Here is a 23,602-nt window from a genome sequence, read left to right as displayed (position 1 = left end):
TGCGTAGCGAAACGTGTCCCGGGGAATTGGTTTTTAGTAAGAAGTGTTGACTGAGCTCAGGGCTAATGATCTACTTTTTGACCCTGAAACAGTGGCAGGCTTATGTGTCGAAATGGCACACAGTGACTTAGCACATAATGTGGGCCGCTGGGGTCACAGGTGTGTCAGCGAAAACCAGACTGCATGAGTTGAAAAGTTGAACATTTGTCGTCTGCTTTACACTGTGCGCTCAGATAGCGAAGGTAAGTTTCTGCTAAGATCTGCAAAAGTAAAACCTATAGGGTTAGCTTTTGATCCATATTACCTGCATCCACAGTTGTGGTAATTTTATTGTTTGAATATCAAAATAATGTTTATCAACTGGTCTCTTTTTTCCGGTTATTTTTAAGGGATTAGCTGGGCTATTTTGTTAAATTTTTGTCTCTTCATTAGACCGCCACTCGACAACAGATTTATACAGCATAGGCTACACGTCAGTTTTCTATGTAAAAGGGTGCGGGTGGGTGAGTTATTGATTTATTGCAGTAATAGCGGACGATCATGAAAGGAGATTTCCAGTTTTCACGTTTCGGTTAATTAATATCAAAGCGTGCGGCCATGCTCGTGACATGGGTGTACTATCTACATCGTCTGTCTAGCACGAGGCACGAGCTTTTCAAGACTAGACAAGAGGCGTTGGGTCTATACGTAAGCCAGGCATTTGCTGCCATTGTTTCATATAGTAGTAGTAGTAGTACAGGGACTGGCAAGTCATCTGCCTAGACCCCTCGGCCTTTTTATGTCCTCATCGAATCTTCATCTTCACTTCTACCATTTTATTTTATTTTATTTATTTTCTTCTTTTGTTTGTTGTTGTTGGGCGGGGTACGCAAGTACACTTCAGCAAGAAACTTTGTTTTCATTCTTCATCATCAGAAAAAAATACTTTTAAGATGGTGTTGGTGTCAAGGAGATTTTTTAACGTGTTAGTATTATGTGCAAGTTTAACTTTGGTTGGTATGCATTCCATGTATATATGGAATATAAATATATTTATTTACTTACTTATCTATTCATGTCTGTATTTCCAACAGCGTAGCATATATATGGATCTATCAGCACGCTTTGACGCCTCCTGGAAACTGAAACAGAATTGTGTGCATGTAATGATGTATATCGAAGCATGGAGTAGAGAGACAGAGAGGGAGAGAGAGAGAATTCTGTTGAGATGGTTTATTCACATCAGACCTGATCAGCTCCAAGTGAAAGGTGCACATGAATATGATACAACTCAATGCAATAACATAATACAAACACGAACAAACAATCATAAATGTTGATTGCGTAACATAAATTACATTCATTTTGCAAAGTACCAATTTGAATGCCCAATGCAAAAACAAGGGGAAATCATGAACCTCACTGATATTGCTGATTACATTAAGAGACTTATTTAAATACAGAGGGATGCTGAGAGAGGGGGGGTGGAGGGTGGCTCAAAGCTTGGTTAGGTGTTAGTTAGGTGTGAGGCACAGGTATCACTATCAGTTTTTTTATTTTAGTGTCTAAATGTATGGGTTTTTTTTACTTGTGGGTCTTTATTTTCCACAACGTAATTGTTTTACATGAAATGACACTCTACATATTGGCATATTATTATAACATCTCGTCATCAGTATGCTCACATGCACACACACACACACACACACACACACACACACAAGACTCATGACAGTTTTCTGATTTTCTGTTTCAGATTCACAAGGACAAAAGTAACACCCAGTGCTTTTCAAAAGTCAACAACAAGAAACTGACTGAACAGAAAAGTAAATGTTTAACTGAGTCAGTCAACAAATTCACTTAAACTTATGTACCTGCAGTGCTGTTGATTATTTTGTATTATCTACACACACAAAAAGTGACTGAACTTAAACCAGTTACGCCAATCAGCAATTTATTTTTCAGTGACTAATAATTACCGTCAGTTATAAAATCCTCAAGCTCAAGGCTTTTCAGTTTCAATCAAGAACAAAACTAAACAGCTGAAACCCATCATCCCTTTTGGTGATCTAAAAACCGTTTCAACGGGATATGTCTCATCGAGTCAAAACCAAACCGCAACAGGATCGGTGGAACGAAGATGAAGACGATAACAACAAACAACTGCGCGAGAATCAGTCGCCTATGAAGAAGACCTTATACACACAGAACAAGCAAGAAATTGGCATGGAATCGAAGCTCTACGAAATGGATTCAGCGGAGAAAGCAGGGGCAGGGGGAGGGAATGCTGGAAGGGAGGGGGAGAAGAAGTCGAACAGGAGAGTTATCCTTTCTACGCACTTCAACATCTTCCTCTACTCCACCTGCTTTTGGATCCAGAATGGGACACTGCCTGTGAGTATATGTTGTTTTGTGCATATATTTATGTACATGTACACATATATATATAGTAACCCGTGAAGCAACAAAGAGCAAGACTATGCCCCAAACCTCACACACACACACACACATACCAAACGCACATTGAAAAAAACAAAATGTTCAGACTTCCCAAAGGTGCTGGAAACATTGAAAACATCTGTCCTAGGTGTGTGGGTGGTTGTTTTTGTTGTTCAGAGTTTCCATAGGTCCTTAATACTTTGGTGGTGGTGTTGCTGTTGTTGTTGTTCAGAGTTCCCAAACGTCCTGGAAAAATTTAAATGTCTGTTCTAGGTTGTGATAGTTGTTCTGCGTTGTCGTTGTTGTTGTTCAGTTCCCAAAGATCCTTGAAATGTTGAAATGTCTGTTCTAGGTTGTAATAGCTGTTGCTCTGCATCATCGTCGTTGTTGTTCAGAGTTGCCGAAGATCCTTGAAATGTTGATATGTCTGTTCTGGGTTGTGATAGTAGTTGTTCTGCGTCATTGTTGTTGTTGTTCAGAGTTCCCAAAGATCCTTGAAACATTGAAAACATCTGTCCTGGGACATGAGTTGTTGTTTAGTGTTGTTGCTGTTGTTGATGTTGTTGTTTAGGGTTTCTAAAGGCCCTGACAACATTGAAAAGTCATGGGAGTCTGCTGTTTTGCTGAACAATTTTTACGTCTGAATTGGCATGAATGTTTGTGGTATCACACATTTTTAGGATTTTAAAGAATGTTTGATTTCTGCTTTTCAAAGTTATCTTGCATGACTCTGCAAAGTTCAGACTGTATTTTAACTCCCTTTGTGTGCTTGTGTGTGTGTGTTTGTATGTTTGTTTGAGTGTGTGTGTGTGTGCAAGTGAACTTCTACGTGTATGTGCATGGTGAATTTATAGTCTGTCAAATGACTTACCTGAACAATGATGTGCAGGCGTTCAGGGTGGCATTTTCCATTTTATTTTCTGATTAAAGTTAATCCTCTCGTTTTGCACACAAACAAATGCATTAATACATAGACGTGGATCAGGTCCAGATTGCCCTTCACACTGACAATACGCCGGTAGTGAAAGCGGTGTGGACTTGCCTCATTTGAATTGTTAACCCTCTTAATGTTAACCCATTTGTCTGTGCAGTATACAATGAATTTTTACCTAACCCTCTTGCTGCTAACTCAATTTGCTATACAGTACACTGGCAAACTTTTACAGGGAAATGGGAAAATCGCACTTGTAATCTCAGTTCAGTCATGTATCTCCCAAACTAGTGAAGATGATAACACCACTATGTTGCTTCAAGCTGAAACAAAAAAGTATGTATTCACTTTTGTATTTTCTTGTTGAACAGGCCTTTTAAAAAAGATTTTCGAACAGCACTGTGAGAAAAGAATAAATCATTACATTATGCAAATTTTACTCACATGCACACACACACATACACACACACACACACACACACACACACACACACACACATGCACCGCGCACACATAGGCCACACTTAATTATAATGTACTCCCATCAGTTTATTCACAGCATACACACACACACACGCGCGCACATGCACACACACACACACACACACACACACACACAGAGGAAAGAGGTCACAGTACACCTTGCCCCGTTCACTCACTGTCACACACACACACACACACACACACACACACACGTACACACCACCACCACCACTACCACCATCCCAAATCCAGGAAGATCAAAGGAGTTAATTCTTCATGCCCACCCCAGCAGACAACTTTTCCTGCTATGTTGAGAGAAACAGGGTGTACGTCAACACTGCATCAGCATCTCTGTGTCGTATGGCCTGCCGTAAATGTCAATAATGCGGTTAGTTCCGTTCTGTTAGGCCTTTCACCCTTCCTCGACGAGTGCAAGTAGTAAAGGTGAAACCAAACTTAGTAGGATGGTAGGTACGTGCGTAAGACCTTTCCAGTCACCCCCATTTGACGGGCGCAATAGCCGAGTGGTTAAAGCGTTGGACTGTCAATCTGAGGGTCCTGGGTTCGAATCACGGTGCTGGTGCCTGGTGGGTAAAGGGTGGAGATTTTTACAATCTCGCAGGTCAACATATGTGCAGACCTGCTTAGTGCCTGAACCCCCTTCGTGTGTATATGCAAGCAGAAGATCAAATACGCACGTTAAAGATCCTGTAATCCATGTCAGCATTCGGTGGGTTATGGAAACAAGAACATACCCAGCATGCACACCCCCGAAATCGGAGTATGGTTGCCTACATGGCGGGGTAAAAACAGTCATACACATAAAAGCCCACTCATGTGCATACGAGTGAACTCAGAAGAAGAAGAAGAAGAAGAACCCCCATTAAGATTTGAACCCAGGATGGGTGCAGCAGATGAGTGGTTAAAGCGTTGGAGTTTCAATCTGAGGGTCCCGGGTTTGTATCCCGGTAACGGTGCCTAGTGGGTTAAGGGTGGAAAATTTTTTTTCCTATCCCCCAGGTCAACAGATTGGTTGATGAACAAATAGTAAAGAGTGGTACTGGTAACTCTCTCCACACACAAGGTACATAACTTCAAGCCAGTGCTGTTTACGCTGCCAAATCGGCTAGCACACAGGTAAATAAAAGGTACATTGGAACAAACCCAGCTGAACTGGTAGCGTAAGATATGTATATCTTTTCATGTGTGTGCACTGGAAATGAATAAAAGAAAAATGATAGAAAAGAAATCTTTTTTTTTTCCAAAAACCAAACTTTTGACAACACCTGTCTGCAGTACCTGACCAGGAAACTGGGCGCTGACCCCGTGACCTTCGGCTACCTCCAGACGACCTTCGCCATCGTGCAGCTAGCCGGGGGTCCCCTGTACGGCCGCTTCGGGGACGTCATGGGCGGCCGGGCGGCCATGACCTTGGCCTTCGTGGCCGCGGCCTCGTCCTACTTCCTGCTGGGGTTGTCGTACAGCGTTCCGTTCCTCTTCCTGTCTCGCCTTCCCTCTGTCTTCATGCATGCCATGCAAGGTGGGTTTCTTTTGTGGGGGGGGGAAGGGGTCAGGGTGGTGAAGAGGAAGGGGTGTGGGGGCAGGGAGGGAGGGGGTGGTGGTTGTGGTGTGTGTGTCTTCATGCATGCCATGCAAGGTGGGTTTCTTTGGGGGGGGGGGGGGGGGGGTCAGGGTGGTGGAGAGGGGGGGGGGGTTGTGGTGTGTTTGTTGGATGGGTTTGTGTCTGTGGGGTAGGAGGGTTTAGGAGGGGGGTGCTTTGTGTGTGTGTAGGGGGTGGGGGGTGATTGGGGGTGATTTGTGGGGGGGGGGGAGGGGGGGGTTGTGGTGTGTGTGTTGGATGGGTTTGTGTCCATGGGGTGGGGTTTAGGAGGGGGGGTGCTTTGTGTGAGTGTGGGTGGGTGGGTGGGGTGGTGATTTGTGTGTGTGTGTGTGCAGAGAGTGATTTGTGTGTGTGTAGGAGGGTATGAGGGGGGGTTGTGTATGGGGGAAGGTTTATGTGTGTGTGTGTGTGTATGTATGTGTGTGTGTGCATGTATGTGTGTGTGTGTGTAGGGATGGGAGGAGGGGTAGGTTTGTGGGTTTGTGTGTGTGTGTATGTAAGTGTGTGTGTGTGTGTTTGTGTTTGTATGTGTGTATGTAAGGATGGGAGGAGGGGTGGGTTTGTGTGTGTAAGTGTGGGAAGATGTGGCTAGGTTTGTGTGTGTAAATGGTTTGTGTGTTCTGGGAGGGGGGAGGAGGGAGGAGTTGGGGGGGGGGTTCTGGGGGGGCGGGAGTTGAGGGGCGTTATGTGTGTGGGTGTGGGTGGGGTGCATTGTTGGGTATATGTCGTTGTGTGTATAGTTTATCATCTTTCTGCTGTCTTTTTTGGTGGTAGTTGGAGTGATGTCAGACGAGAGAAAAAAACAACAGCCACAACTATGTCATGCACAGCATTCTGTTGTTCCCTGTTCCTACATTTCCCCCCCATCATCACGTACTCCACACAAGCTGCGAATTCTGCTAAGGGAAGGGGGGTGGGGGGCTGGGTGGGGGATTTGGTTGTTGGAGGAGGGAAGGGGGTAGGGGGTTGGGATGGTTTGGGTGAGGTGGTGGTGGTGGTGATGACGACGTCGTCTGACTTCCTGCTTGGGGTTGTCGTACAGCCGTTACGTTTCTTCTTCCTGTCCGGCGTTTGCTTCTGGAGGTCTGTCTTCATGCAACGCTGTGCATGCTGGATTTTTGTGGGAAGGGGTGGGGGGGTGGGGGGTGGAGAGAGGGGTTGTGGGGGGTTGGGGTGTGATGTTGATGTGTGTGTGTGTGTGTGTGTATGTGTGTGTGTGTGTGTGTGTGGTTAAGCATATCATACCTTAACATTCCACACCACACTACAGTACAATGCAATACTACACAATGCAATGCAATGCAACACAACGCAACGCAGCGAAAAGCAACACAGCACCACACAACACTACACAACACAATGCAGTACAACACCACATCCAATCGAATCCAATCCATTTCAGGGGGTCAGATGATCGTGACGGACATTGGTGACCCCAAGCAGAGGGCTGATGCGCTGGGCAAACTGGGCATGACCTACGGTATCGGCATGGTCGTCGGGCCTTTCATCGGAGGCATAGTCACCAAGGTGTTTGGGTATGGACCTTTTCTTCTTCTTCTTCTTCTACTTCTTCATCATCATCTTCTTCTTCTTCTTCTTCTTCTTCTTCTTCTTCTTCATCATCATCATCATCATCTTCTTCTTCTTCATCTTCTTCTTCTTCTACTTCTTCTTCTTCTACTTCTTCTTCTTCTACTTCTTGTTGTTGTTTGTTTGTTTGTTTGTTTGTTTGTTTGTTTGGTTGTTTGGTTGTTGTTGTTGTTGTTGTTGTTGTTGTTGTTCGTGGGCTACAACTCCCATGTTCATTTGTGTGTGCACCAGTTGGCTTTTCCGTGCATGACCGTTTTTACCCTGCCATGTAGGCAGCCATACTCCGTTTTCAGGGGTGTGCATGCTGGGTATGTTCTTGTTTCTATAATCCACCAAACGCTGACATGGATTACAGGATGTTTAACAGTGCCTATTTTGATCTTCTGCTTGTGGTTACACACCAACGGGGTTCAGGCACTAGCAGGTCTGCACATATGTCGACCTGGGAGATCGGAAATACCTCTGCCCTTTTACCTACTAGGGGCGGTTACTGAGATTAGAACCCGTGACCCTGAGATTGAAAGTCCAACACTTTAACCACTCGGCTGTTGGTATTAGATGTGATGTCCCTTTTCTATCTGGTTATTTTTAATCCTGACGTGTGTGTGTGTGTGTGTGTGTGTGTGTTAGGGTACGCTGTTCCAGTAAGTGTGCATGCATGTTAGTATGTCCAAACAGAATTCTATGTTAGAAATATTTTAATGCCTATGCAATTCTGTTTTAAGTATAGTTGATGTTTAACGTTAATGTGCACGCATGTGTGTGTGTGTGTGTGTGTGTGTGTGTGTGTGTGTTCTATGAAATGCATTTTGTTTTAATCTGAGCTTTATTTGCTAGACAGCTTTTATCATTGGATTCATCTCTGAAATGTGCTTTTGATCTATATGAACACATTGTACGTTTTTTGTTTGCAGAGAGCTGCTGAAATGTTGTTTTTTTTTGAGGCCTGTTTATATTCAACTGGATGATGTAAGGCGATTTTAGCAGCATTGGTACTGGATATCGCGCCATAGAAAAATTATGTATTATTATTATCATTATTATTATTATCATTATTATTATTATTACCTGACGCCAACGCCAAACTGATTTCGCCATGGCACTCCCGGGAAAATGTAGTGTTTCAAATAACGTAAAATGTTATATGTCTGTATGAGTGTGAATGTGTGCATGCTTGAAATGTGATTGAATGACATGGGAAACAAATGATGAGCGCCCATTGGCAGCCGTCAGTCGGCTCTACCCAGCCAGGCAGCCTGTTGTGCAAAATGGCTATGTGTTTGTAAAGCGCTTAGAGCTTGGTCTCTGACGGAGGATAGGCGCTATATAAGTATGAATGGATGGTCGGAGACCAAGCTATAAGCACTTTATAAACATGGGATCATTTGCACAACAGGCTTCCTACATGGGTAGAGCCGACTGACGGCTGCCATCTGGCGCTCATCATTCGTTTCCTGTGTCATTCAGTCATGTTTAATTCACCAGGCATACACACTCAGACATGTTACGCTGTATGTGTCTGACCATTTTGTTTATTTACCCCGCCGTTCAGGCAGCCATTAACTTTGTTTTTGGGCGTGTGCATGCTGGGTATGTTCTTGTTTCCATAACCTGCCTGATTACAGGATCTTTAACGTGCATACTTGATCTTCTGTGTGTGTATACACATGAAGGGGGTTCAGGCACTAAGCAGGTCTGCACATGCGTTGACCTGGGAGATTGGAAAAATCTCCACCCTTTACCCCACCAGGCGCTATTACCGAGATTCGAACCCAGGACCCTCAGATTGAAAGCCCAATGCTTTAACCACTTGCCATCAGGTATCCATATCATTGTCATATTTATTTATGTGTTTTTTGTTGTTGTTTTTTGGTTTTTTTGGTACGCTTAGTTGACTTCATCAAGTTTTTGCGCCTTTTACATATTATTATTATTAGTAGTAGTAGTTCTTTTTTTATGTATTTATGTATTTATCCTTTTTTTTTCTTTTTTTCTTAAGGCCTAACTACAGGCATCTGCTTGGTAGATGTGGTGTAGCGTATATGGATTTGTCCGAACGCAGTGATGCCTCCTTGAGCTACTGAAACTGAAACAAACTGGAGCAAAGCGGTGATTAACGCCGTACGATGACTGTGCAGGGAACAGTTTGCCGCCTTTGTCGCAGCCAGTGGGTCGGCACTCAGCATCTTCATTGTCCTGCAGTTCGTCCCCAGACAGACCAAGCACACAGCCACGGCTGCTGCCACGAAATCGGCTAAAGGTAATAAGTTCCTCCTCCTCTTCCTCCTCCTGCTTTTCTTTCTCCTCCTTCTTCTCCTCCTTCTCCTTCTCCTCCTCCTCCTCCTCCTTTTCTTTCTTCTCCTTCTCCTCCTCCTCCTGCTTTTCTTTCTCCTCCTTCTCCTCCTCCTTCTCCTTCTCCTCCTCCTCCTTCTCCTCCTCCTCCTGCTTTTCTTTCTCCTCCTTCTCCTCCTCCTCCTTCTCCTCCTCCTTTTCTTTTCTTTCTCCTCCTTCTCCTCCTTCTCCTTCTCCTCCTCCTTCTCCTCCTCCTGCTTTTCTTTCTCCTCCTTCTCCTTCTCCTGCTTTTCTTTCTCCTCCTTCTCCTCCTCCTCCTGCTTTTCGTTCTCCTCCTTCTCCTCCTCCTTCTCCTCTTTCTCTTCCTCCTCCTCCTGTTCTTTCTCCTCCTCCTCCTCCTCCTCCTCTTCTCCTCCTCATCCTTCTCCTTCTCCTCCTCCTCCTTCCTCTGCTTCTCCTCATCTCTCTCTCTCATGTTTATGATTGTGCATGCTATATTGATGAATAATTTCCCTCCTTTTGTTTTATTTTACTGTTTCCCTTGCAAGGGCTGGATGGGAAAAAAAAGCATTGTCTTTTGCTTGCTTTTATTACCATCAGAAAATAAAGTTTATGGAAATCAGTTTATTTCAGTTCTCCCTATCTCTCTCCCTCTCCCCCCCCCTCCCTCTCTCTCTCTCCCTCTCCCCTCCTCCCTCTCTCTCCCTCTCCCCCCCCCCCCCCCCCCCCCCCTCTCTCTCTCTCGCCTCCCCTCTCTTTCGATTCCTAGGCGGATGCGTTTCCTCTAGGCCATCGCTCCACGTAATTATCTCTTTGATGTTATTGATTCTGAGGGTGGTGGTGACAGGTGGTGGTGTTACAGTGTGGCAGTTGGGTGGGTGGGGGAGGTGGATGAGGAGGGGAGGGGGTCTGTTTCAACTGTCACATCCTCATATCCGTGGAGTGCTCAAACAGTTTCAGTTTCAGTAGCTCAAGGAGGCGTCACTGCGTTCGGACAGATCCATGTACGCTACACCACATCTGCCAAGCAGATGCCTGACCAGCAGCGTAACCCAACGCGCTTAGTCAGGCCTTGAGTTAAAAAAAAAGAAAAGAAAAAAAGGTGAATAAATAATAGATAAGCTTACATAAATAAATAAATAAGAATAATTATAATATAAAAAGGTAGTAGTAGTAGTAATAATAATAATAAAAATAAATAAACAAAGCGCAGGTCGTTCTCACTGTCATCGATCGTCTGAAATCACTCACTGTTGTGAGCTGGCCAGTGTGTTGACAAAAATAAAAAAATAAAGATAAATTAGCAAACAAAAAAGAACCATAGTGATGTAGCATTTTACAGCTTCCACAAATTCGTATGCCTGGGGGGTCTTTCTAAAAGTATATACTCCTGTACATGTGGATTGCTTGACTGCGTGTGTATACCGTGATGGCCTAGAGGTAACGCGTCCACCTAGGAAGCTAGAGAATCTTAGCGGGCTGGTTCGAATCACGGCTCAGCTGCCGATATTTTCTCCCCCTCCACTAGACCTGTCTCATGCACAACACACACACACCACACACACACCACATGCACACACACACAACACATGCACACACACAACACACACACACACACATACACACACACACACACACACACACACACACACACGCATGCATGCTGATTGTGTGACAATGTGTGTCTTGTCTCTTTGTTACCGACTGGTGTGTGTGTGTGTGTGTGCGTGCGTCTGTGTGTGTGTGTGTATCTGTGTGTGTGTGTGTGTGCATCTGTGTTGGGGGTGTGAGGGGGTGTTTGTGTGTATGCTTGTTTCTATGTGTGTGTGTGTGTGTGTACATGTGTGCGAGTGCACGCGCGCGCACACACACACACACACACACACACACACACACACATATAGAGAGAGAGGGGGGTGGATGGGATATATGTGAGAGTGTGTGTGTGCGCACGCACGTGCACACATGTACACACACAAACTCACACACATAGAAACAAGCTTATATCCCCACCATCCTCTCTCTCTCTATATGTGTGTGTGTGTGTGTGTGTGTGTGTGTGTGTGTGTGTGTTCTAAATAAGTGTTTTGTATGTGGTGTGTGTCCACAACAGGTGTTTTGCATGCATAATACACCCATGTACGTACAAGGTCTCTGTGTGTGTGTGTGTGCGTGCATGTGTTGTGTGTGTGTGTGTGTGTGTGTGTGTGTGTGTTGCAGGCAGTGGTTCTGGCGGTGAGAGTATATTCAGTGTGAGGAAGCTGATGATGCTGGTTAGCCAGCCTGGCGCCTTCTTTCTCCTCCTGGTTCGATTCTTTGCAGGTGGGTGTGTGTGTGTATACATCTATGTATGTGTGTACATGTGTGTGTGTGTATATATATATATATATATATTTATGTGTACATGTGTGTGTGTGCATATGTACACATCTGTGCGTGCGTGTGTGTGTGTGCGCGCACACTTGTATACATGTGTATGTGTGTGTGCATGTATACATGTGTATGTGTGTTTGTATACATGTGTATGTGTGTGTGTGTGCATGTATACATGTGTGTGTATGCATGTGTACATGTGTGTGCATGCATGTATATGTGCGTGTGTGTGTGTGTGTGTGTGTGTGCATGTATAGATGTGTTTGCATGTGTGTTTGTGTGTGTGTACATGTGTGTGTGTGTGTGTCCATGTATACATGTGTGTGTTTGTGCATGTATAGATGTGTGTGCGTGTGTGTGTGTGTGTGACTCCATGTATACATGTATATGTGTGTTTGTGTATGTTTGTATGTCCATGTACACGTGTGTGTGTGTGCCTCTCCATGTACATATGTACATGTATGTGTGTGTGTGTGCCTCTCCATGTACACATGTACATGGATGTATGTGTGTGTGTGTCTCTCTCCATGTACACATGTACATGTATATATGTGTGTGTGTGTGTCTCTCCATGCACACATGTACATGGATGTATGTGTGTGTGTGTGTGCCTCTCCATGTACACATGTACATGTATGTATGTATGTATGTGTGTGTGTGTCTCTCCATGTACACATGTACATGTATATATGTGTGTGTGTGTCTCTCTCCATGTACACATGTACATGTATATATGTGTGTGTGTGTGTCTCTCCATGTACACATGTACATGTATGTATGTGTGTGTATGTGTGTGTCTCTCCATGTACACATGTACATGTATGTATGTGTGTGTGTGTCTCTCCATGTACACATGTACATGTATGTATGTATGTGTGTGTGCCTCTCCATGTACACATGTACATGTATGTATGTATGTGTGTGTGCCTCTCCATGTACACATGTACATGTATGTATGTGTGTGTTTGTGTCTCTCCATGTACACATGTACATGTATGTATGTGTGTGTGTGTGTGTATGTCCATGTACACACGTGTGTGTGTGTGCCTCTCCATGTACACATGTACATGTATGTATGTGTGTGTGTGTCTCTCCATGTACACATGTACATGTATGTATGTGTGTGTGTGTCTCTCCATGTACACATGTACATGTATGTATGTGTGTGTGTGTGCCTCTCCATGTACACATGTACATGGATGTATGTGTGTGTGTGTCCCTCCATGTACACATGTACATGTATGTATGTGTGTGTGTGCCTCTCCATGTACACATGTACATGTATGTATGTGTGTGTGTGTGCCTCTCCATATACACATGTACATGTATGTACTTGTGTGTGTGTGTGTGTGTCTCCATGTAAACATGTATGTATGTATGTGTGTGTCTCTCCATGTACACATGTATGTATGTATGTATGTGTGTGTGTCTCTCCATGTACACATGTATGTATGTGTGTGTGTGTGTCTCTCCATGTACACATGTACATGTATGTATGTATTTGTGTGTGTGTGGGCAGGGATCCCCATCGGAGTGTTCCAGAGCATGTTCTCCATCGTGGCCATAGAGAAGTTCCAGCTGCAGCCTGACCAGAACGGCTACCTCATGTCTTACATCGGCGTCACCGCCATGGTCAGTGCCTGCATCTGTGTGGGGTAGTGGGTTACACTGCTTGTCGGTTTCAGTTTCAGTTTCAGTTTCAGTAGCTCAAGGAGGCGTCACTGCGTTCGGACAAATCCATATACGCTACACCACATCTGCCAGGCAGATGCCTGACCAGCAGCGTAACCCAACGCTCTTAGTCAGGCGTTGAGAAGGAAAAAAAAAAAAAAAAGTCGCATATATGGATGTCGCGTACACGGTGTCACGTATATAAATGTATTCACAAATCTGCCCCTCCCTGTCTCTGTGGCTGCCTTGACCTCTACACTCCATCTCGCTCTCTACGATCGGCTTCGGATCCACTCTGTTTACGCATACCGAGATTCAAAACACTCGACTGTTGGCCGCCGTTCTTTCTCTTGTCTCTTGACCTTGCAATTGGAATGAACTGCCTCTTTCGCTTCGTCAAGTCTCCACACTCAGCTCTTTCAAGTCTGGCCTTAAAACCCACCTCTTCCCAAAACAGCCTCCCTTCCCTGACTCTTCCTTGTCTTCAGTTTTCTCCAGTTTTAGAGTTATGCATGCGTGTGAATGACTGGTGTGAAAGCGCTTTGATTTGTCTGTGCACATGACGGGCGCAATAGCCGAGTTTTTAAAGCGTTGGACTGTCAATCTGAGGGTCCCGGGTTCGAATCACGGTGACGGCGCCTGGTGGGTAAAGGGTGGAGATTTTTACGATCTCCCAGGTCAACATATGTGCAGACCTGCTAGTGCCTGAACCCCCTTCGTGTGTATATGCAAGCAGAAGATCAAATACGCACGTTAAAGATTCTGTAATCCATGTCAGCGTTCGGTGGGTTATGGAAAGAAGAACATACCCGGCATGCACACCCCCGAAAACGGAGTATGGCTGCCTACATGGCGGGGTAAAAACAGTCATACACATAAAATCCCACTTGTGTGCATACGAGTGAACGCAGAAGAAGAAGGAGAAGTCTGTGCACAAGATTCAGCGCTATATAAATACTGTCATTATTATATGGATTTTTGTCCAAACGCAGTGATGCCTCCTTGAGTGGTAAACTGAACTGAACTGAGCTGCCAGCATGTGTGGGTGGGTGGGTGGGTAGGTGGGGTGGGGAGTTCTAAGTGAATTGAACTGAACTGAATTGAAATGATTGATTTTTTTCAGTTTAACTCATTCAATGCCCTGGGGAGTTTATACTACCTGAGCAGGCTTTATTGATGCCTAGGGGAAAAAAAATCTTGAAAATGTACTGTTTTTCTTCTAACATTATATGTGTTTGTGTGTTTGCTTGTTGTGTGTGTGTGTGTGAGAGAGAGAGAGAGTGTGTGTATGTGTGTGTGTGACACAGAGAGAGAGAGAAGAGAGAGTGTGTGTGAGAGAGAGAGAGAGAGTGTGTGTGGGCATGTGCATGTTTGCATGCATGTGTGTGTACATGTGTGTGTGTGTGAGAGAGAGAGAGTGTGTGTGTGTGTGAGAGAGAGAGAGAGAGTGTATGTGTGTGTATGTGTGTGTGTGTGTGCACGTGCGTGTGGGCGCGCACATGTACATGTTTGCATGCATGCGTGTGTGTGTACATGTGAGTGTGTGCGTGCGCACGCACGTGTGTGGGCATGCGTATGTGCATGTTTGCATGCATGTGTACACGTGTGTGTGTGTGTCAGTATCAGTGTGTATGTATGTGTGTGTGTGTGTGTGAGTGTGTGTGTGTGTGTGTGTGTGAGTTTCAGTGTGTGTGTGTGTGTGAATAAGCTCCTAATGCTTTCTGCATCCTTAAAAAAACGCACACAAAAAAACACACAAAAAACACACACACACAAAAACACACACCAAAAAACACACCAAAAACCAAAAAAAAAAAACACACAAAAAACACACACAAAAAACCACAAAAAAACACACACAAAAAAAACACACAAAAAACCCCCACAAAAACCAGCAAAACCCATAACAGCTGACTGTGGCAGGTGGTGCAAGGCGTGGGCGTGGGCTTCATCACCAAGAAGTTCTCAGAGAGCGCCACCCTCATCGCTTCCTCCTTCATCCTTCTCTGGTCATATCTGCTGCTGGTGAGTGCGTGTGTGTGTGTGTGTGTGTTGGGGGGTGGGGGGGGTTGTGTGTGTGAGGGGAGGGGAGCCGGGAGGGGGGGGGGGTGTTTGTGAGTGTGTGGGAAGGGGGGGGGTGTGTGAGTGTGTGTGTGGGGAGGGGGTGTGTGTGAGTGTGTGTGTGTGGGGGGAGGGGTGTGTGTTTGTGAGTGTGTGTGTGGGGGGGGAGGGGGGGGTGTGTGAGTGTGTGTGTGGGGAGGGAGCTGGGGGGGGGATGTTTGTGAGTGTGTGTGTGTGTGGGGGGGGAGCCAGGGGGGGGGTGTTTGTGAGAGTGTGTGTGTGGGGGGGGGGGTTGTGAGTGTGTGTGTGTGTGGTGTACATACAAGTGTGGGAGTTGCAGCCCACTAACAAAGTATAAGAAGAAACTAAACTTTAAAAAAAATCACAAAAAAAAATCCTGAACTCTGTTCATTGATTGCTTTTGCAGGCGAACGTGGGCAGTATATTCCAGCTGTGCGCCGTGTGTTTACCTCTGGTGATGGGGCTGACCACTCAGAACGTGGTCATCACTAGTGCCTTGACCCACACCGTGTCTGAGGAGGACACGGGTATGTATGTGTGGGTTGGGTTGTGTTGGGTTGTTGGGTTGGGTTGTGGTGTGTCTGAGGACACATTTATGTGTGGTGTGGTGTGGTGTGGTGTGGTGTGGTGTGGTGTTGGGTTGGATTGTTGGGTTGGGTTTGTGGTGTATCTGAGGAGGACACAGGTACATGTGTGTATGTTGGGGTGAGTTGGGTTGTATTGTATTGTCTTGGGTTGTGTTGTTGGGTTGGGTTGGGTTGTGGTGTGTCTGAGGAGGACACATTTTTGTGTATGTTGTGTGGTGTGGTGTGGTGTGTTGGGTTGGGTTGGGTTGTTTTGTATTGGGTTGTGTGGTTGGGTTTGGTTGGGTTGTGGTGTGTCTGAGGACACATTTATGTGTGTGGTGTGGTGTGGTGTGGTGTTGGGTTGGGTTGTTGTGATGGGTTGGGTTGTGGTGCGTCTGAGGAGGACATATTTATGTGTATGTGTTGTGTGGTGTAGTGTGTGGTGTTGGGTTGTATTGTATTGGGTTGTGTTGATGGGTTGGGTTGGGTTGTGGTGTGTCTGAGGAGGACACATTTATGTGTGTGTGTGGTATTGTATTGTATAGTATTGGGTTGTGTTGTTGGGTTGGGTTGTGATGTGTTTGAGGAAGACACATTTATGTGTGTGTGTGTTGTGTGTGATGTGGTGTGGTGTTGTGATGGATTGGTGTGTGGTGTGTCTGATGAGGACACATTTATGTGTGTGTTGTGTGGTGTGGTGTTGGGTTGTGGTGTTGGGTTGGGTTTGTGGTGTATCTGAGGAGGACACAGGTACATATGTGTATGTTGGGGTGAGTTGGGTTGTATTGTATTGTCTTGGGTTGTTGGGTTGGGTTGGGTTGGGTTGGGTTGTGGTGTGTCTGAGGAGGACACATTTTTGTGTATGTTGTGTGGTGTGGCGTGGTGTGTTGGGTTGGGTTGGGTTGTTTTGTATTGGGTTGTGTGGTTGGGTTTGGTTGGGTTGTGGTGTGTCTGAGGACACATTTATGTGTGTGGTGTGGTGTGGTGTTGGGTTGGGTTGTTGCGATGGGTTGGGTTGTGGTGCGTCTGAGGAGGACATATTTATGTGTATGTGTTGTGTGGTGTAGTGTGTGGTATTGGGTTGTGTTGATGGGTTGGGTTGGGTTGTGGTGTGTCTGAGGACACATTTATGTGTGTGTGTGGTGTGGTGTGGTGTGGTGTGGTGTTGTGTTGGGTTGGGTTGTTGCAATGGGTTGGGTTAGGTTGTGGTGTGTCTGAGGAGGACATATTTATGTGTGTGTTGTGTGGTGTAGTGTGTTGTGTTGTGGTGTTGGGTTGTGGTGTTGGGTTGTATTGTATTGGGTTGTGTTGGTGGGTTGTGGTGTGTCTGAGGAGGACACATTTATGTGTGTGCGTTGTGTGTGATGTGGTGTTGTGTTGTGTTGCGTTGTGATGGATTGGTGTGTGGTGTGTCTGAGGAGGACACATTTATGTGTGTGTGTTGTGTGGTGTGGTGTTGTGTTGGGTTGGGTTGTATTGTATTGTATAGTATTGGGTTGTGTTGTTGGGTTGGGTTGTGATGTGTTTGAGGAGGACACATTTATGTGTGTGTGTGTGTGTTGTGTGTGATGTGGTGTTGTGTTGTGTTGTGTTGGGTTGTGATCGATTGGTGTGTGGTGTGTCTGATGAGGACACATTTATGTGTGTGTTGTGTGGTGTGGTGTTGGGTTGTGGTGTGGTGTCGGGTTGGGTTGTGGTGTGTCTGAGGAGGACACAGGTACATATGTATACGTTGGGGTGGGTTGGGTTGTATTGTATTGTATTGTCTTGGGTTGTGTTGGGTTGTGGTGTGTCAGGAGGACACAGGTATGTATGTGTTTTGTGTTGGGTTAGGTTGGTTTGGGTGGTGTGTTCTGAAGAAGACACTTGTATGTCTGTGTGGGTTGGGTTGGCTTGTATTGTCTTGGGTTGTGTTGTTGGGTTGGGTTTGGTTTTTGTCATTGGTTGGGTTAGGTTGGGTTGGGTTATCATCATCATTACCATTATAATTTCATCATCATTCTTCTTTTTATTATCATCATCATCATCATTATTTCATCATCATTCTTACTGTATTGTTATTATTATCATCATTGTTATCATCATCATCATCACCGTCATTCACTGTTTCACAGGCGCCATGCTGGGACTGAACATGGCCGTCAACTCCCTGGTGCGAACGTTCGCCCCGACTATCGGTGGCTACATGCTACACAGCTACGGCTTTCCCTCCTTCGGCTACTTTGGCGTCGTCGTCAGCTTCATCCTCACCCTCATCCTTTCTGTTAGACACCGGCAGAGAGCTGTGTGAGGTGGTGGTGATGATGGCGGTGGCGGTGGTGGTGGTGTGGTTTTGACGCAGGATTAATACGAACACAAAGGTATATTCAGATTAACTCTTTCACGACCACGTGCGACTTTTGTTGACCAGACAGCGCACCACCACCATAGGCAGCTTTTTGTCGACATGGAGGGGTCCTGTTGATGAGACCGTTTTTCATAGTGTAACAAAGCTTGACAGCTGCTGCAGCGAGTTTCCCTGCCAACAGAACAATGACTAACCTTTGCCCCCTTGACCCTGTTTGAAGCGAACAAGTCCTCTGTGTTAGTTTTGACATGACCTGAAGCCTGTGACTGAGAGCTTCGTTTCTAGAATGTTTGGCGATGGTGAGTGTTTTTTTCCACACAGAAACTTGGTGGTGAAAAAGAGTTAACTCATTTTCCTCCAGATTACTTCCTCCGTGGACCTGGTACGAGTATTCTTGTATGAACACACTGTTCTAACTCTGTAAATTCTTTTCTTGGCACAGTTGGCGTTTTGAAAATGTAGCTGTTTTTATGGATTCTTGAAGCATGGAAACGATTAAGTCAACAGTTCTCAATCGATTTTTGCTGATTTAGTGTACAGCCCCCCACCCCCACACCCCCCCACCCTCCCCTTTTTTCTTTTTTTTTTACTGCAGTGGTCTCATGTAGTGTTGGTCCAGGGGAGTTGTAGCAGGTATGCGGCTGTGGGGTTGAATGAGTTAAATCCTTGGCCCCATACTTAAGGGGTTAATATGAAAGAACATAATACGACAGGGGGTTTTTTTTTTTGTATTTCTTTTTATCACAACAGATTGACAGGTGCAATAGCCGAGTGGTTAAAGCGTTGGACTTATCTGAGGGTCCCGGGTTCGAATCACGGTGACGGCGCCTGGTGGGTAAAGGGTGGAGATTTTTACAGTCTCCCAGGTCAACATATTTGCAGACCTGCTAGTGCCTGAACCCCCTTCATGTGTATATGCAAGCAGAAGATCAAATGCGCACGTTAAAGATCCTGTAATCCATGTCAGCGTTCGGTGGGTTATGGAAACAAGAACATACCCAGCATGCACACCCCTGAAAACTGAGTATGGCTGCCTACATGGCGGGGTAAAAACGGTCATACACGTAAAATCCCACTTGTGTGCATACGAGTGAACGCAGAAGAAGAAGAAATCACAACAGATTTCTCTGTGTGAAATTCGGGCTGCTCTCTCCAGGGAGACCACGTCGCTATACTACAGCACCACCCAATTTTTTTTGTATTTTTTCCTGCGTGCAGTTTTATTTGTTTTTCCTATTGACATTAGATTTTTCTACAGAATTTTGCCAGGAACAACCTTTTTGTTGCCGTGGGTTCTTTTACGTGCGCTAAGTGTGTGCCGCACATGGGACCTCGGTTTATCATCTCATCCGAATGACTAGCGTCCAGACCACCACTCAAGGTCCAGTGGAAGGGGAGAAAATATCGGTGGCTGAGCCGTGATTCGAACCAGCACGCTCAGATTCTCTCGCTTCCTAGGCGGACGCGTTACCTCCAGGCCATCACTCTCACTAACTCTTAACAGGGAACAGTTAACAAACATGGGTTCTACAAAAGAATATCAAGAGACTGCAATGTGTAGCCTCTTGCTTGCTTCATGAATATGCATGGCTTGATTAAAAAGACCTGTCTTATTTTGGGGTTGACAACAGCATGTTCAGACTGGAGTTTACAAGGTTCTGAATAATACTTTGAATTAACTCATTTCATTCTTAAGAACATGAAAAGCAGGGCAAAAAAGCAGAAAATGGATTTTGTCTTCTTTAGCCTGGTAACACAATTGGCACATTAGTTTTTGGAAACTGGTATTAGATTTTTTGAAAGTCCAACGATTTAACCACTCGTCTGTTGCGCCCATCCATTTTACCTTTGCGAGATGGCAGCCCTTCACTGACAAGCTCTCTCAGTGGCGGTCGAGGGGTTAATCTTTTCTTTTCCTTTTACCTACAAAAGGCCTGACAAGTGCGTGTCTTGATTTGATGTGATGAATCGATAAAGGATTTGATGATAAAGCTCCCCCCCCACCCCCACCCCCGGCACCTCCCTCGCCCCTCCCGAAAACAAGAGTATGGCTGCCTACATGGCAGGGAAAAAAAACGGTCATGCATCATCAAAAGCCCAGTTGTGTATACAAGTGAAGGTGGGAGTCGCCGCTCAGGAACGAAGAAAATGTAGTAGTAATAAGAAGGGTGTGCAGCCCGCTTTTATGGTGGACTTTTCGTCGCTCGCAGAGCAAGAAGTAGGTCATATGACGGCATGGGCAGCCCACCATGGTAACTGGCTTCTCTCAGACAATCATATTCCGACTACGCACGGGGCACTGCCGCCTGCAAGACCACATGTACCGAATGAAGCTGTCACACACTCCTGACTGCCCGTGTAAGACAGGCCCACAAACCCCGGAGCACATCCTGCAGTCCTGCCCCCTGTATCAAGATGCACGGACGCAGCAGTGGCCCTATGGAGCCACACTGGCAGAAAAGCTCTGGGGCACCAAAGAAGACCTCATCAAGACCACCACCTTCGTTTCCAGCATAGGACTGCAAGTCTGAGACCATGATCACGGGGAACGCAGAAGAAGAAGAACTGGCTTCTCTGGGTGTGCACTGCCTGTGGTTCCGACAACTTTTCGGCACAGTTTATAAATGGATCAGTTCAAATGCATAATGGCAGATACACGACAAGAAACACGCTCAAAGTAAACATTGAAGACTAGAGCAAATAATGGGTGTAATTATAAACCCAAGTACCTCTTGTAAACTTGAAAAAAATTGTCACCGAAAATGTTAAAAATCCTTTTTCTGTTAGAACAGCGATTTCCACGATTAAGTTTTTAGTCTTTTGGTGACCTGGAAAAAAAAAAGGAAACGGAGACGCGCATGCGCATGTGGTTCTCACTAAATAAATAAATAAAATTAAAAAAAACCAACAGGGAACTCCAACGAAAATCCGATAAAAGCAGGACTGCGCACCCTCCCTGATGTAATGATCACAGAAACCATTGTGATGCAATCTACATACGAGAAAAAAAAAAAAGTGCAAATATAAATTATTATAAATGATCACGGGTGATTGCTGTTGGCAGCATTGTTGTCTGTGAGTTCAGATCTCTATTTTGTATTTTGTTTTTTCTTTGTTGTCTCAAGGAGGAAGGTGGCGGAATGGTTAAGATGCTCATCTGCCAGTAACAATGTCCGTGAGGGTCTGGGTTCGAATCCTACCCTCACCTTTTTCCCAAAGTTTGTATCGACTGGAAAATCAAAACTTGAGCATCTAGTCACTTGGGTGAGACAATAAACTGAGGTCCCGTGTGCGGCATGTGTGTGTAGCACTGAGAAAAGAACCCATGACATCAATTGTGTTGACCCGTGGCAAGACGGGCGCAATAGCCGAGTGGTTAAAGCGTTGGACTTTCAATCTGAGGGTCCCAGGTTCGAATCACGGTGACGGCGCCTGTTGGGTTAAGGGTGGAGATTTTTACGATCTCCCAGGTCAACATATGTGCAGACAAGCTAGTGCCTGAACCCCCTTCGTGTGTATATGCAAACAGAAGATCAAATACGCACGTTAAAGATCCTGTAATCCATGTCAGCGTGCGGTGGGTTATGGAAACAGGAACATACCCAGCATGCACACCCCTGAAAGCGGAGTATGGCTGCCTACATGGCAGGGTTAAAAACGGTCATACACGTAAAATCCCACTCGTGTGCATGCGAGTGAACGTGGGAGTTGCAGCCCACGGACGCAGAAGAAGAAGAAGAAGACCCGTGGCAAAATTCTGTAGAAGGTATCCACTGTGAAAGGTACACAAATACGCATGCATGCACTCAAGGCCGGCCAAAGCAAGCTGCGTTATGCTGCTGTCAGGTATATCTGCCTAGCGAGATGAGGTGTAGCGTATATGGATTTGTCCCAACACATAGACGCCTCCTTGAGAAACTGAACCTGAAACTCAGTTGTTTTTGACTCACTTGTGTAAACAAAGTGAGTCTATGTTTTAACCCGGTGTTCGGTTGTCTGTGTGTGTGTGTGTGTGTGTCCGTGTGTGTGTGTGTCCGTGGTAAACTTTAACATTGACATTTTCTCTGCAAATACTTTGTCAGTTGACACCAAATTTGGCATCAAAATAGGACAAATTCAGTTCTTTCCAGTCATCTTGTTTAAAACAATATTTCACCTCTGGGATGGGCACAAAAAAATTTAAAAAAAGAAGCCTAATTATATGCAAAACTGCATTTACTGTTATATTTATATTTTTGTATTCTCTAAACTTGGCACTTTGACCTCTTATTCTGACCCAACAACAAGAGGAGTTATTATTATCATTTTTTGTTCAAACAGGAACTTCTTTTGTTAAGCATGGAATTTTTATTTATTTTGCAAACGTTTTGGTGCAGCGGGTAAAAAAGGGGAATTACTCTGTAATTAATGCTAGGGGACTTAATTTATCACAAGTGAGTCTTGAAGGCCTTGCCTCTCTTGTCTGTGATGTGTTAATTGTGGGTCGCAGGACTGTTTTTTGTTCTCATCTTATTTCATGTCATTTGCCTTCCAGATATCTTTCATTTATATCATTTGTATGTATTTATTTTATTTATTTATTTGTCTGTTGTTTTGTTGATTTCGTTTCATTTTAAGCCAATCAAGTCTTAAGGGGGTGCACAGCGTCTAAAAAAAAAAAAAATGTTTATTTTTGTTTCTCAGCTTTGAGTTGAGGTACAATCTTGAAATAATTTTACACACTATTGTAACACCTGAATATATTTTTTGGGGGGAGCAGATCTGACAAAAAGAAATAGAAGTTATTGGATGATGAACATTTTTTTTTTTTTTTAGTAACATTTTTCAGAACTGAACCACAACTTATCCAAAGCTCCAATTCCTTATTTCTTGATATGGACTCGGAGAAATATGGCCATAAAATACAATGAGAAAGTTTCAAATTCTTTAGAAAATCATTTACAATTTATTTCAGAAAGCTGAAAATGTGTCAATTTTTTTTCATTCGTCATTTTCTTGATTTGCATGACAACTACACAAGCTAGAGTTTGGAGAATGTCTCACAGTACTCATTTTTACATACACCTATCAATTATCATTTAAATATCTTCACTCAAACCCAGGGTGTAGTGTTCCTAAACAAGGGCGTGTCTGTAAAAATGTCATTTTGAGACAAAGGGCTGTAAAGTTAATGGTGAGCTCTCAAGAGCTCTCAAGATCAGTGCATTTGGTTTATGCGTAGTTCAGGC

At 44.8% G+C, this 23,602-nt stretch overlaps 1 protein-coding gene across 1 annotated transcript; it reads left to right on the top strand.

Moving 5' to 3' along the window:
* The first annotated feature begins 2,226 nt into the window (after positions 1-2,226).
* On the top strand, positions 2,227-18,914 carry LOC143276859 (solute carrier family 22 member 18-like). Its single transcript, XM_076581516.1, has 9 exons — positions 2,227-2,373; positions 5,129-5,372; positions 6,856-6,988; positions 9,182-9,303; positions 11,556-11,657; positions 13,228-13,340; positions 15,303-15,404; positions 15,868-15,988; positions 18,142-18,914. Exons 1-9 carry the CDS (start codon positions 2,227-2,229, stop codon positions 18,315-18,317), a joined length of 1,260 nt encoding a protein of 419 aa, XP_076437631.1. The 3' UTR covers positions 18,318-18,914.
* The last annotated feature ends 4,688 nt before the right edge of the window (positions 18,915-23,602 follow it).

The sequence above is a fragment of the Babylonia areolata genome, chromosome 33 (genome assembly GCF_041734735.1).
Source record: "Babylonia areolata isolate BAREFJ2019XMU chromosome 33, ASM4173473v1, whole genome shotgun sequence".
Lineage (NCBI taxonomy): Eukaryota > Metazoa > Mollusca > Gastropoda > Neogastropoda > Buccinidae > Babylonia > Babylonia areolata.
This window is presented reverse-complemented; position numbering and strand designations above follow the sequence as displayed.